Source organism: Adelges cooleyi, unplaced genomic scaffold (genome assembly GCF_023614345.1).
Source record: "Adelges cooleyi isolate 19-005CV unplaced genomic scaffold, UGA_ACOO_1.1 ACOO_flye_CR_arks_rails_tigmint_CR_PRNA_23, whole genome shotgun sequence".
Lineage (NCBI taxonomy): Eukaryota > Metazoa > Arthropoda > Insecta > Hemiptera > Adelgidae > Adelges > Adelges cooleyi.
Window position 1 is genome coordinate 14,714,508 of NW_026095893.1, and position 12,009 is coordinate 14,726,516.

General features: G+C 28.6%; 2 protein-coding genes across 2 annotated transcripts in view; one reads left to right on the top strand and one right to left on the bottom strand.

Moving 5' to 3' along the window:
• The first annotated feature begins 1,452 nt into the window (after positions 1 to 1,452).
• On the top strand, positions 1,453 to 5,278 carry LOC126835423 (mitotic checkpoint protein BUB3). The gene is made up of 6 exons (XM_050567999.1): positions 1,453 to 1,874; positions 2,382 to 2,451; positions 2,533 to 2,684; positions 2,831 to 3,135; positions 4,542 to 4,681; positions 5,001 to 5,278. Exons 1-6 carry the CDS (start codon positions 1,674 to 1,676, stop codon positions 5,117 to 5,119), a joined length of 987 nt encoding a protein of 328 aa, XP_050423956.1. The 5' UTR covers positions 1,453 to 1,673; the 3' UTR covers positions 5,120 to 5,278.
• A 418-nt stretch (positions 5,279 to 5,696) lies between these two features.
• The window catches only part of LOC126836159 (probable E3 ubiquitin-protein ligase HERC1), a 32,480-nt gene continuing 26,167 nt past the window's right edge, over positions 5,697 to 12,009 (bottom strand). Inside the window, exons 52-62 of the mRNA XM_050569324.1 lie at positions 10,187 to 10,363; positions 9,471 to 10,123; positions 9,249 to 9,407; positions 9,007 to 9,195; positions 8,720 to 8,938; positions 8,387 to 8,647; positions 7,843 to 8,050; positions 7,588 to 7,781; positions 7,208 to 7,494; positions 6,181 to 6,334; positions 5,697 to 6,123 (exon numbers count right to left, since the gene is read on the bottom strand). Of these exons, the coding sequence (XP_050425281.1) occupies positions 5,914 to 6,123; positions 6,181 to 6,334; positions 7,208 to 7,494; positions 7,588 to 7,781; positions 7,843 to 8,050; positions 8,387 to 8,647; positions 8,720 to 8,938; positions 9,007 to 9,195; positions 9,249 to 9,407; positions 9,471 to 10,123; positions 10,187 to 10,363 (2,711 nt within the window). The 3' untranslated portion in view covers positions 5,697 to 5,913. The remainder of the gene's footprint in view (positions 6,124 to 6,180; positions 6,335 to 7,207; positions 7,495 to 7,587; positions 7,782 to 7,842; positions 8,051 to 8,386; positions 8,648 to 8,719; positions 8,939 to 9,006; positions 9,196 to 9,248; positions 9,408 to 9,470; positions 10,124 to 10,186; positions 10,364 to 12,009) is intronic.

Sequence of the window (12,009 nt, forward strand, 5' to 3'; positions counted from 1 at the left end):
TCCTAGCTTAAGTAAAGTGGGTTTTACAAACAGAAGGTTTATTTATTAATAATTATTAATTAAAGTATGTTACAACGTTAAAATAAAAATGTTGTTAACTTTATATTGGTAAATATCATCTGCTAGCGGTGCTTAATTAGACATACTTCCCAATGTTGGATTTTAATTTTTAATATATGTATGCATTTTTCGACAAATTTTCTAGGTTTTTTAGGAAGTCAATTTGCAATTTTCTCTTTTGAAGATCTCCAAAATTATTTTTTTGAAAATTCAATGATAATTTATTCCCGAATTGCATTTGAATTTATTTTAGGCATAACATTTTAAATAAAAAATTGAAAATATTGGTTTATAATATAATCTAAAAAATAAACTTCTGCGTCACTATTATGGTCGCTACTACTGCTACTAATCTAATTATTTCAGTCATCTAGAATTAAATATGCATACAATTTATATCAAACGTGTAGGTAATACAATATTTATAATTTAAGCATCCGTTTTGAATTGAATTGGTAGTTACATTGAAATAACTACCTACAATGTAACTGTTAATTCTATGTTTTGTTACATGCAATCATAAAGTATACCTCATCACTATAATTCGATAAAAGGTTTTAAGTGTGTAAAAGCAAGCAAATAACTAATAATAATATAGGAATATTATATTATAAAACAATAGATAGTAGATATTTCAGTAAAATTAAATATTACTTGATAATATTGATACTAATCTCAATTCTCAGTTTAAAGTTTTTAACTAACTATAATATGCTAACTAACTGTGATTAATATTCAGCTAAAATTTAACCGAAAGAGTCAAATAGATAAAGTCAATTTTTTAGTTTAACAACGATTAACATTAAATAAAGTTTAAATTATTTTAACAAGCAGTTGATAAAATTACCTTAAGTATACTATATTTGTATCGATAAAGTAACAGAGTGAATAAGTATTACAATTTTACAGTTTATCAATTTATTATTTATAGTTTTATATAAATTAGTTGTTGGGTCATGTCAGTGTAAATGGAATTTAAGGTCCATAAAATGTTTATCAATGTAAATGTCCTTTAAAATAGCGAAATCATAACATTAAGATATTTTGATAAGTCATGTCGATGTAACTGGAATTCGAGGTAAATGTAATTCGAAGCAATAATTAAAAATGGAACTTCGATGTAACTGTAAATCGTGGCATAAAAAAAATTAACGAAAACTTATTTTCGTTGTAAATGTACTCGTGTCAATTGTCGTCGATGCAATTGTCATTCGTAACAAAAATGTCGGAGTAACATAACATCGTAGCACGCAACATTCGTGGTAACTGTGTTACCCCCCATCTAGTAGTATAAGGTCTATGGTTTCAACCTTGATCATTGGTATAACCTAAAATATTTTGAAATCAATTTTTTATCGTAACGTTTTATTTGGATTTCGGTTTGTTTATCAAAACATTCATATATTTACCATTTAGCTTTAAAGTACAAAATCAGATAATTATGGCACAAATATTATTATAAACAGCTTTAGCATTTAAAAACTATCCTAGTAGGCTAGTTGGTAAAAAAAAAAAGAAATTGTTGTCATAAGATATTATAAAAAATTGTAAATTAAAAAAAAAATTGATTTGAGTTTATTGAGTTCTAGTCGCTTTATTATATTAAAAAAATTATGATTGGCGAATCCAGATCTGAGTTCAGCCTAAAAAATCCGCCAGAAGATGGAATATCATCAGTTAAATTCGGACCTAGTTCTTCACAGTTTTTATTGGTTTCTTCTTGGGATTGTACTGTTAGACTGTATGATGTGCAAGCTAATAGTATACGTACAAAATACACACATGATCGTCCTGTATTAGATGTCAGCTTCCAGGTAAATTAAATTATTGACACAATTTATAATATTATGCAAGTTTTAGAATCATGACTATAGTTTTCTAGTATTAAACACAATTTTATGATATCTTATTGAGTTAATGAAATTAATTTTCTTGGTATTGAAAGATGTTTTAAAGTTCTATGTTATCAAAATTAATTTTATTTAGGTTCAATCATAGATTGGGCCAATATATCTAAATAATTCACCTCTAACTCTAAAAATGTGTGAAAAAGGTCCTGAAGTTTACTTATTTTTTAACTTAAAATCACCGCACTTATATCATTAAGATCATTATTGCCTTACAACACTTTTATCGTTATTTGTTTTTCTACTATCTACAGATTTGCTTCAAAGCATTCATTTGGAAGTGACTTTATCACATTCAGTTATAATAACTACCATAGAACTTGTTCCCACTGTCCCAACTCCACTGTACTGGCTTAATTATAACATACTATTTAAATTTAATTTGGTTTTATAAGTATAATTAACTACTTATAGGATGCAGTTCATTCTTTTAGTGGAGGTCTTGACAACAAATTGAAAATGTATGACTTAAATAGCAATTCTGGTAAGTATGTTTTATATGTTGGAACAGTTATTAAGAATTCAAATGACTGCTTCAACTAGTATGTAAAATTTTATATTCCAGAAAGTGTTTTGGGTACACATGATAATGCAGTACGATGTGTAGAATATTCTAATCAAATAAATGCAGTACTATCTGGTGGCTGGGATGGAAATGTTAAAATGTGGGATACAAGAACGGCACAAAGTGTGGGAAATTTAATACAACCCGATAAGGCAAGTTTTATTGAGTCTTACACTGAGTTGTATCAATATGGAATTTAGTTAGTCTATCTGTAAACATACACTGACCTTTAGTAATATTGTGTATTTGATGTTGCATTAAAAATAAATTAATAAACCTATTATTTATTTTAATATAGGTGTTCACTATGAGCAATGTAGGTGAAAAACTTGTAGTAGGCACTGCTGGCCGTAAAGTTTTTGTATGGGACTTGAGAAACACAGCCTACATAATGCAAAGGCGGGAATCAAATCTGAAGTATCAAACAAGATGTATACGATGTTCGCCTAATAAAGAAGGCTATGTTTTAAGTAGTATTGAGGGCCGAGTAGCTGTTGAGTATTTTGATACAGCACCTGAAGTGCAGAGAAAGAAATATGCTTTTAAATGTCATCGGATAAAAGATAATGAAATTGAATGCATTTATCCAGTTAATGCAATTAGGTAAGGTATTCATTTTATACAGCATCTAGGCATCAATGAAGATAATATTTCAGAGTTGTACCATTAGCAAAAGTAAAATGAGAGATAGGTTGGAGATTTTTTTGAATATTTTGAAAGATGGAAAAATTGAAATATTTAAACAAGAGTTTTGATCTAGGAAAAACTTAACCAACTTATGGTTATATATAATAAAGAATATTTAAAAATCCTTAACCATAAAATAATAAACTTTCACGCATATATATTTCGGCAACAATGTTGTCATCTTCAGCGCTAACGACATACTGAGTCAGAAGATTTGTGTACTTTTTGGTTTTTAATGTTCCTTATGTGTTCTTTAAACCTAATTCCAATATTTTGTTTTGTCTGACCTTCATAGAATTTATCATATTCTTTACATTGTATTTTATAAATTCCGGATTTTTCCTCTTCCCCTATTTTATCTTTGGTACTACCTAATAGAGATTTTAATTTATTACTTTTCTATGCAACTAGAGTTATACAGTAATTTTTAAAAATGTTTTTTACCCTCCTTGAAATACCTGGAAAATAAACCATACCCGATCTTATAATTTTTTTCATTGTCCCTCCTACTGAGCGTGCTGTTCTAACTTCCCTTGACCATTAATGCTTATTAACTAATCTAAAAAAAATATTTGCATAAGTTCTTTATCAAACTCATTTTTTTATATAGGAATTTATTTTTTCATAATAATACATAAATTTAAGATTGCTATAAATAAACAAAGCTTAATAATTTATACAAAGATGCCTAACTATTTTAATATATTTTGGGAACAAAACTTCTTTACCGGACACCCTTTTTAAAAAAATTTTTTTTTTTTAATCGATAGAACTTAGTCGGTTAGTCCGTCGATTATGATCGGATTCCTCAACTACCTGCCTCCCGGCCCGTCATGGTCCTTTTTTTTTTTTTCAGACGCAAAAAATATTTAATTGTTGGTCGGGAAAAACCGACCAAGTCTGAAATTTGGAATTTTCCATATTCAAAAATTAAAGTTCAAACGCAAATAAGAAATAATATACTGTCTTATTTTTCACATATGTATAACAACTGATAGAATCGTTGTTTAAATTGGTCGTTTTACCCAAAACACCGTATAATTTTTTTTATCTAGGTATGACATAAACTTATTTTAATAAATTTAGACTTAGCCCGTTTTTTCCGAGCATCATCAAAATATACTTAATGTGCGTATTCAGTATAATAGGCGGCCGTTATGTCGATGTATGTCGTTATGTAATCAGCATTAAAAGTACTATCGATAAATTTTTTTTTTTAAAAAAAAGGTCTCTGCTAAAGTAGTTTTATACCGTATTTTGTAATGTTGCTTATAAAACTTCACATAAGTTTAATTTTATTATTTTTTAATTTTATTCAATAGTTTTCATCAAGGATTCAATACTTTTGCTACTGGAGGATCCGATGGATATGTCAACATTTGGGATGGGTTTAATAAAAAAAGATTGTGCCAGTTTCATCGCTACAACACAGGAATAACTTCGTTATGTTTCAGTCATGATGGTAAGTTATAAAAATAACTATAATAACATGTCCTATCACTGAAATTAACAAACTATCTTAACACATTTGCTAAGCACATACACACTCCCTTTAAGTAAACAATTTATACAATTTTTTAAGCAAAAGTGTATTACAATAAAAAATTCTAATTATTTGATAAATTAAAGAGGTTTCCAGTTTAAACTTTGACTTGCCAAACCATTTAACCATAATTGTTTACTGTTTTGGCATATTCCTGCAATAAATCTTTGAAAATAAATAATTCTGTTATTTGCGTTTCAGTCAAAATGCCATTATTGTCCTTCTTTTTTTTTTATAGGTTCCTCATTAGCAATAGGAAGTTCTTATATGTTTGAACAAGATGTGCACCCAGATCCAATACCAGAAAATAATGTTTATATTAGATATGTTACAGATCAAGAAACTAAGCCAAAATAGTTTCAAGTAAAAACTTGTAAAATGTAACTTTTGTGAATAAAAATCAATTATTCAATCTGTATGATTAATAAATAAGTTTATTAATTATTTAGATTTAGATAATAACATAACTTAACGTTAAGAACTATACATATGTCTCAATTTACATTTAAGAATACTCTAGTTCATTTTATTGTCACTTTAAAAAAGTAATGTTTTGCTGTGTATTATTTTACTTTGAAATACATTTTTTATGATTACAATATTCTATTCATTTTAATTTGAAAAAATCTATAATACAAAAAGTTTGTTTATTTTGCTTAATTATAGGTGTTGTCAAGCTGGAAACAATTTTTTTTTAAATATTAAAAAAATTGTTCACACGTTTTAAGAACAAACAGTTATACCACAGCTATACATATGTATAGCTGATACATACATAATATTTTTTCAATTATTTTTTAATTTATAATATTCATTTAAAAATGTGCACCTTGTGTGTGAGATTGGATAACGAATCTAAATCGGTAACTTTAGAACCAAGATGCCTTATCCACGGCCTTACATAGATTAACCAAGTAATTAAGAAAACAACTAATTTCTGTAAAATTTAATTTTGTTTATTTATATTGCACGTTATTTTGTATAATACATTTAAAATGGCTTTTAGTTTTTACATAAAACGTTTATTTTTTGTATTTATGTATAAATATATATGTTTATCTCATATGTTAGCAATATAATCATATATAATTATATCATTATTTTAATTAAATATTAATAAAATGTATTTCCATATTTTCAAGTATGCAAATTTAAAGATTAAAGGCTAGATCATCATCTGAGTCAACATCAGCATTTCGGAATAACATATAATTATCCATATCTATTGTGCGACAATTGTTAATGGCATATTTCAGCTTTTCTTCAAACACAGTGCGACTACTGTAGTCAGTTAATCTCAACTGAAAAAAACATGTTTGAGCAGTTGGGAGGCCATCTACCTTATCTTCAACTTTGATGATCTGGAAGTAATAATATTATTTTATATTTAAAATCAATAACATTGCACTACTTCATACTTGAAAATGCTGAGAAAAATCTGATAAGTTTGATGGAAGACGAGACCGACCACAAACAAAACGCAAGAACAATACTTTCTCAGAATCTAAGAATCCTTCTAAAATTTCCCACAGCCATTGAACTACTAGAGAATTTTCATCCATTTCTCTATATCTAAAAAATAAAAAAAAAACTGACTATAAACAGTAGTTAATATAATTGTTGATTTAATATAATAATAATAAATGTTGAATTATTCTATAAAACAACAATTTGTTATGCAATTAAAGCTGCAAACAGACGTCATGTGAACTCACGTGCTATCACGATGACAAATCTAAACCGTGATATCATGTTTAGGAATACGCAACTGTTGTGCTTTTTTTTTTCATTTACCATTACACAGTATTTAACCAGTTATTTCTTTATCGTTTACACAAACGCTTGAGGCGATAATTATGAGAACCATTTTATTGTATAAAACGTCATGTTCCTCTCTTTTTTTAATTAAAATTCCTTCCATTTTCTAATTTAAAGACAAAATGTTAATCAAATGAAGTAGTTCTATACTCGTCTCCGTCCGCCAAGAGAATATGCCGGTTTTGCGCAGGTAAATTGGTAACCAAACGCTGCCGTGAACCGGAGAACAAGCAAGTTTTATGTTCCAGGTTTTATATATATATACAGGGTGTCCCACAATGATTCGACCAATAAAAACTTTTGTTAAGTGAATATTTTTAAAAATTTGTTTTTAAATTAATTTATACTCATTTGCGCTATAAGCACCACGTTTTTGATTGCACTGAACTATTTTACTTTTTTAAATAGTTATTTTGATTTTTTTTGTTACATTTTTTATTAAGAATAATTTGCTGAAAATGTTGACTGGTCGATAACCAGATTTGGATAATTACTTTTTAAGTTACTAAAGGTTAAAGGGTAGGAGGTGTAGTGCAGTAGACTAATAAGCGCAGATAAAAATAGCTCTACGCGCTTACTCTATCGCACTCCACATATTTATATAAATTATTAAAAAAACAAGATTACCTAACAATTGTTTTTAATACAGGTATTGATATGTTTGGTAATCCACAAATCATACGTTCTATGTTGTCTGCTGTTTGAAATGTAAGTAATGGCAATGGAACTAAAGTAGCCAAGCCTCTCCGAACTGCTAATATTTGTTCATCCATTTCATGGAATCTCTGATTTAGTGCCAACTCACAGAACTTCAATCTGTTAGAATATGTGACAGGTACATATTGGCCATTTGGAATTAATGGAACAATATTGTCAGTCCAATCAGTACCAGTCATGTTTAGATATGGTATCACCTTTTAAAATGTCAATGTTAAATGTATCAACAGTAATTATACAAAAGCAAAATTGTATAATATGTGTATTAATTCATACTAATATTAACATACTTCCTCAAAATTTTCTTCAGTGACCCCTGTCTGATGAATGTTTTGTATACTGGTTAAGTTTTGGGCATAGTAAGTATCATTTTCCTCAAGGTCAGAAATATTTAACGGTTCTCCTATGATCATTTTCCATATCATTGGTGACAAAGGTAGTGCTAAAGGTTTTTTAGTTCTGATAGCAACGCCAAATAATATTCCTAATTAAAATAAAATAGTTATATTAAGTTACGTAGTTGACTAAAAATAATCTGCACTTACCAAGAAACTGAAACTGCTGGAGATGCTTAAATTGATTCATTTTAGAGTTCAATAAAAATCGATCTTGATTATAACCAGTTTCATTCCGTCCATTTGGTGTTAATATTAATAGTTTAACAGTTTGAGTTTGAAGTTCTTCAACCATTTGAGCAATGGTATCATCAAATACCCCCCCTGCATCATCTGCTCCTTCACCTACCAATTTTACCTAAATAGTACATACAAGATATTTTCAATTTTTAACCATTAATGATCTAATCAACTGCATCCAATAAATTGACATTTATCCTCATATTCCTCAATAATCTTCTATATTAATACTTTTTTTTTCTATTTGACAAACATGATATGTCTATAGACCAAACAAAACTATATATAGAATTGAAAACGTTATAATTTATTATTTTAAACCCCTGTTATTTCTTTTATAAGTAATAAGTAATTTATAGAATTATTGTATTATTTTTGCATATTTTACTTCTATAAAATAATATTTATTTTAAACATTTCTCATAAATAAGTAAATAATAATTATAAAATATACCTTCCAAGCTCTTGATGGTAGTCTCAGTGATTCAGCATTAAGGTTAACAATTTGTTTTGCCACTTGTTCAAAAATAGACATGGTGGTGCCATTACTACCTAAGCGTTTAACAATTATTTGAGGTCCATAATTTTGTCCTTGGTTCATTGTTCTACTAATAACTTTCATCAATGGAAGCTTAACAATTTTATTTGTAAATAAATATTTAAGCCTTTTGTCTGATAACCAATGCCATCGTTTAATGTTACTCCAATCAAAATCCTACAAAGTTTGAAGTATAAAAAAACAACATAATTCAATAAAATTATTTTTTTATTTATGTACTTTACTTACAGCAGTATTAAATGGAATCATTTGCCAACATGTATACAATAAGTTTGAAAACTGTTGTAAGCATCTCATTCTAGCGGATATTGAGGTAACTTTATAGTCTTGAAGATGTCCATATTGGTAAGGTATGGATGTGGGTAGATCATTGTGAAAAATATTAGTAGAATCTCTAGCAAAAGGTTCTGCTGTCCAAGCAGCACAATGCGTGCGGCTTGTAGTTATCTAAAACACATTTTTAAATCATTATTATAAATAGAAGATAAAATAAAAAACATAAATTGGTGTTTTACTTGTTTGATATTTTTGTTAGATAAATTAGGAATGATTTCAGGCTTATGAACAGGTAGATTATGGCCCAGTCCAAGAATACCTTCACAGTTACTGCCCCAAGCCCATACATCGCTATGAGAAGTTAATACTAGTACATGGTCAGGTCCAGCTGCAACATCTGTTACAATTTGTCCTTGAAACTCAAATATCTGCAAAATAAATTAGTTTTAAAAAAAAATCATAATAATTAAAAACAATTTACCTTTTCTGGGTACAATTTTTCTGAATATAAAACTTCTAATGAATCCTGCAAGTTATCCATTCCACAAGAATAAAGTTCACCATCTTCAGAAAGGAACATTGAAAAGCGATTTCCACAAAATGCTTTTTTAATATTTTTACCCGTTAATGAAATTATAGGCTAGTATAATAAATAATTTTATTAGTTTCGAGTTTAAAAATTAAATTAAATTAAATTACTTACTTGTGGAATATAACTATCTTGTTTGCTTCCAATTCCTAACTTTCCTCCTTCTCCTTCACCAAATGACCAAACAACATTCTCTCCAACACAAACTGTGTGGTTTTGTCCACATGCTACGTGTTTAACATTCAAGAAACCTTTATGGATAATTTTTGTTGGCCGTTTTTTATTGGACTGTCCTCCTAACCCTAATTTCCCATGTTCTGCACTACCGAAAACATAAACTTCGCCATCTTGAGATAATACAGCACTATGTTTATGTCCACATGCTATTTGAACAACAACTACATCGTAGAGTGATTCAATTAGCTTTGGCTTCCTTTGGCGTTCATTATTACCGTGTCCCAATTTACCAAAATCCCCATCTCCCCAAGAAAATACTTCCCCAGTTTCAGTTAAAGCTAAGCTATGTCCATCAGAACCAATTGATGTAGCTACTTGAGTAACAACAAATCCTTGTAAAGCTGATATCATAGTAAGATTAGATAGGCTATCGGAATGGCCATGACCGAGGCGACCGTAATTGCCTTCTCCGCATGAGAATACTGTGCCCTGACTAGTTAAAACAAATGTACAATTTTGACCACAAATTATCCTTTGAGCTATTTTAAAATTGATCATTTGTTTTGGTGTCCACAAAGATTGACCAATAGCTAAACACACAAAGTATACATTTTATAATAATATACCATACAATCATAGTCATACTACTTTACCTAATTCTCCTAACTGTCCATTGCGTCCATTTCCCCAAAGATATGCATCACATTTTGTATATGGTTGCCAATCATTAGGAGCAGTGTTAAACCATTGAATAATCTGTTGATCTGCTTCAATTGTCCATGCACTATTATTAGTTGCTTCCGACCACAAATAACAATCAGGGTTCTCTTCTAAATATTTAAAAATTAAAAATAATTTATAATTTGTTTATGGATATTTTTGGGCTAATTTAATATTAGCTTCAGGAAGTGTTAGTTGGGGGTTGGCACGGTGTGCATTGGCAGCCATATTTTTTCTTGTGCTATAATAATTAATTCCAAATTCAGTTCATTTTTGACAAAAAATCATAGACTAAAATAATTAATAATTCTGTAATTTAAAAAAAACTAATAGGTTTTTTTTATACTGGTCACACCACTGTAAATAAGTCCTAGTTTTATAACTCTTTACTCAAAGTTAATGTCAGTCTGCTCCGCCTGACTACTCAGTGCTTAAAAGGGCACTTGAATATTTTTTTAATATTGGCATAGGTGCAATTTGAGTAGATCTTTGGGTGTGCACAGGCCCGTACTGCCCCAACAGGAGCTTTCCCAGTTTTCCAGTCGCCCTAGGTTTCACAGTTAATTGTACCTCCACTTTTAGCATCCCCCCCCCCCGTGTTCCTGTGCACTGGTACTTGTGTCCGCCATCACTTTACACAAGCTCTGCTTTTTTAAGGAGTTGTTAGACATTTAAACAAATAGGTGTAGAAGGGCAGCAAACCCAACGTGTTCATATAAATAAATAATGTTTGGTTTTTCTGTCGCGGTGATGCATCATAAACCTAGAATACGTGTATGTAATATTTTAGAGCATTGAAATAAAATAAAAAAGCAAGAACACACACATATTCTCATTTTTGACAAAACACATGCAACGAAATAACAAACCTAAAAATCAAAAACCTCATTCTCCTAGACAATTATTTAATTAGAACAACGATGAAAATAAAATAAAATGTAAGATAGGTTAAATGTAGTGTAACTAGATATCCTGATTTAGGCGATATAGTACTAATTTTTTTAGTGGGTGTTCTGCTAAAGTCTAGTCTGGACAGTAAAATTGGCAGAACAGAATTTATTAAAATGCTATTAGTTTGATTTTATAATAATTTCAATGTACTCTTAGTTACCAAAGTTTAATTTTATTAACTAAAATATTAATAAAAAGTCTAATAATATTAATATTTAGAACATGTAATTGAGGTTTTATGTTTGAACAGCAAAGAAATGTGTTCTTTTCTTTTATTAATGATTATAAAACTACTGATTATCTAAAATAAAATGTAATAAATGAATCACTTTAATAACAGTTTAACTATATAATATTACAATATTTAAAATTCATAAAAATAATTAAATTATTTGAATTATTTAAAATACAAATGTACTATTTGTATTTTAAATAAATAGGTTTTATTTTAAGAAGTAAAAACCTATAAGTAATTTTTCAGTTTTTGAACATAAAACATGTTTTTCCTATAGGTATTTTGCTGAACTTTGTCACGTAACAGTTAGATTATTAGGCAAAACGTATTGCTACAGTTTTTACACAAACAATTACAAATTAAAACCACACATTGAGAATCCAATCGACTTTTTGTTCTTCTTATTTTTAGGCTCTTGAGTACAGAACTATGATAAAGAAAAAACTATTTAAGCTAAATGAAAATCGCTAAAAATATAAAGGGATGCGGGGAAAAAAGATCAATGTCAATTTTTTTTGAAAATGAGATTTTGATACAAAATTATTTGTATTGACGTATTGCATCTTTTGT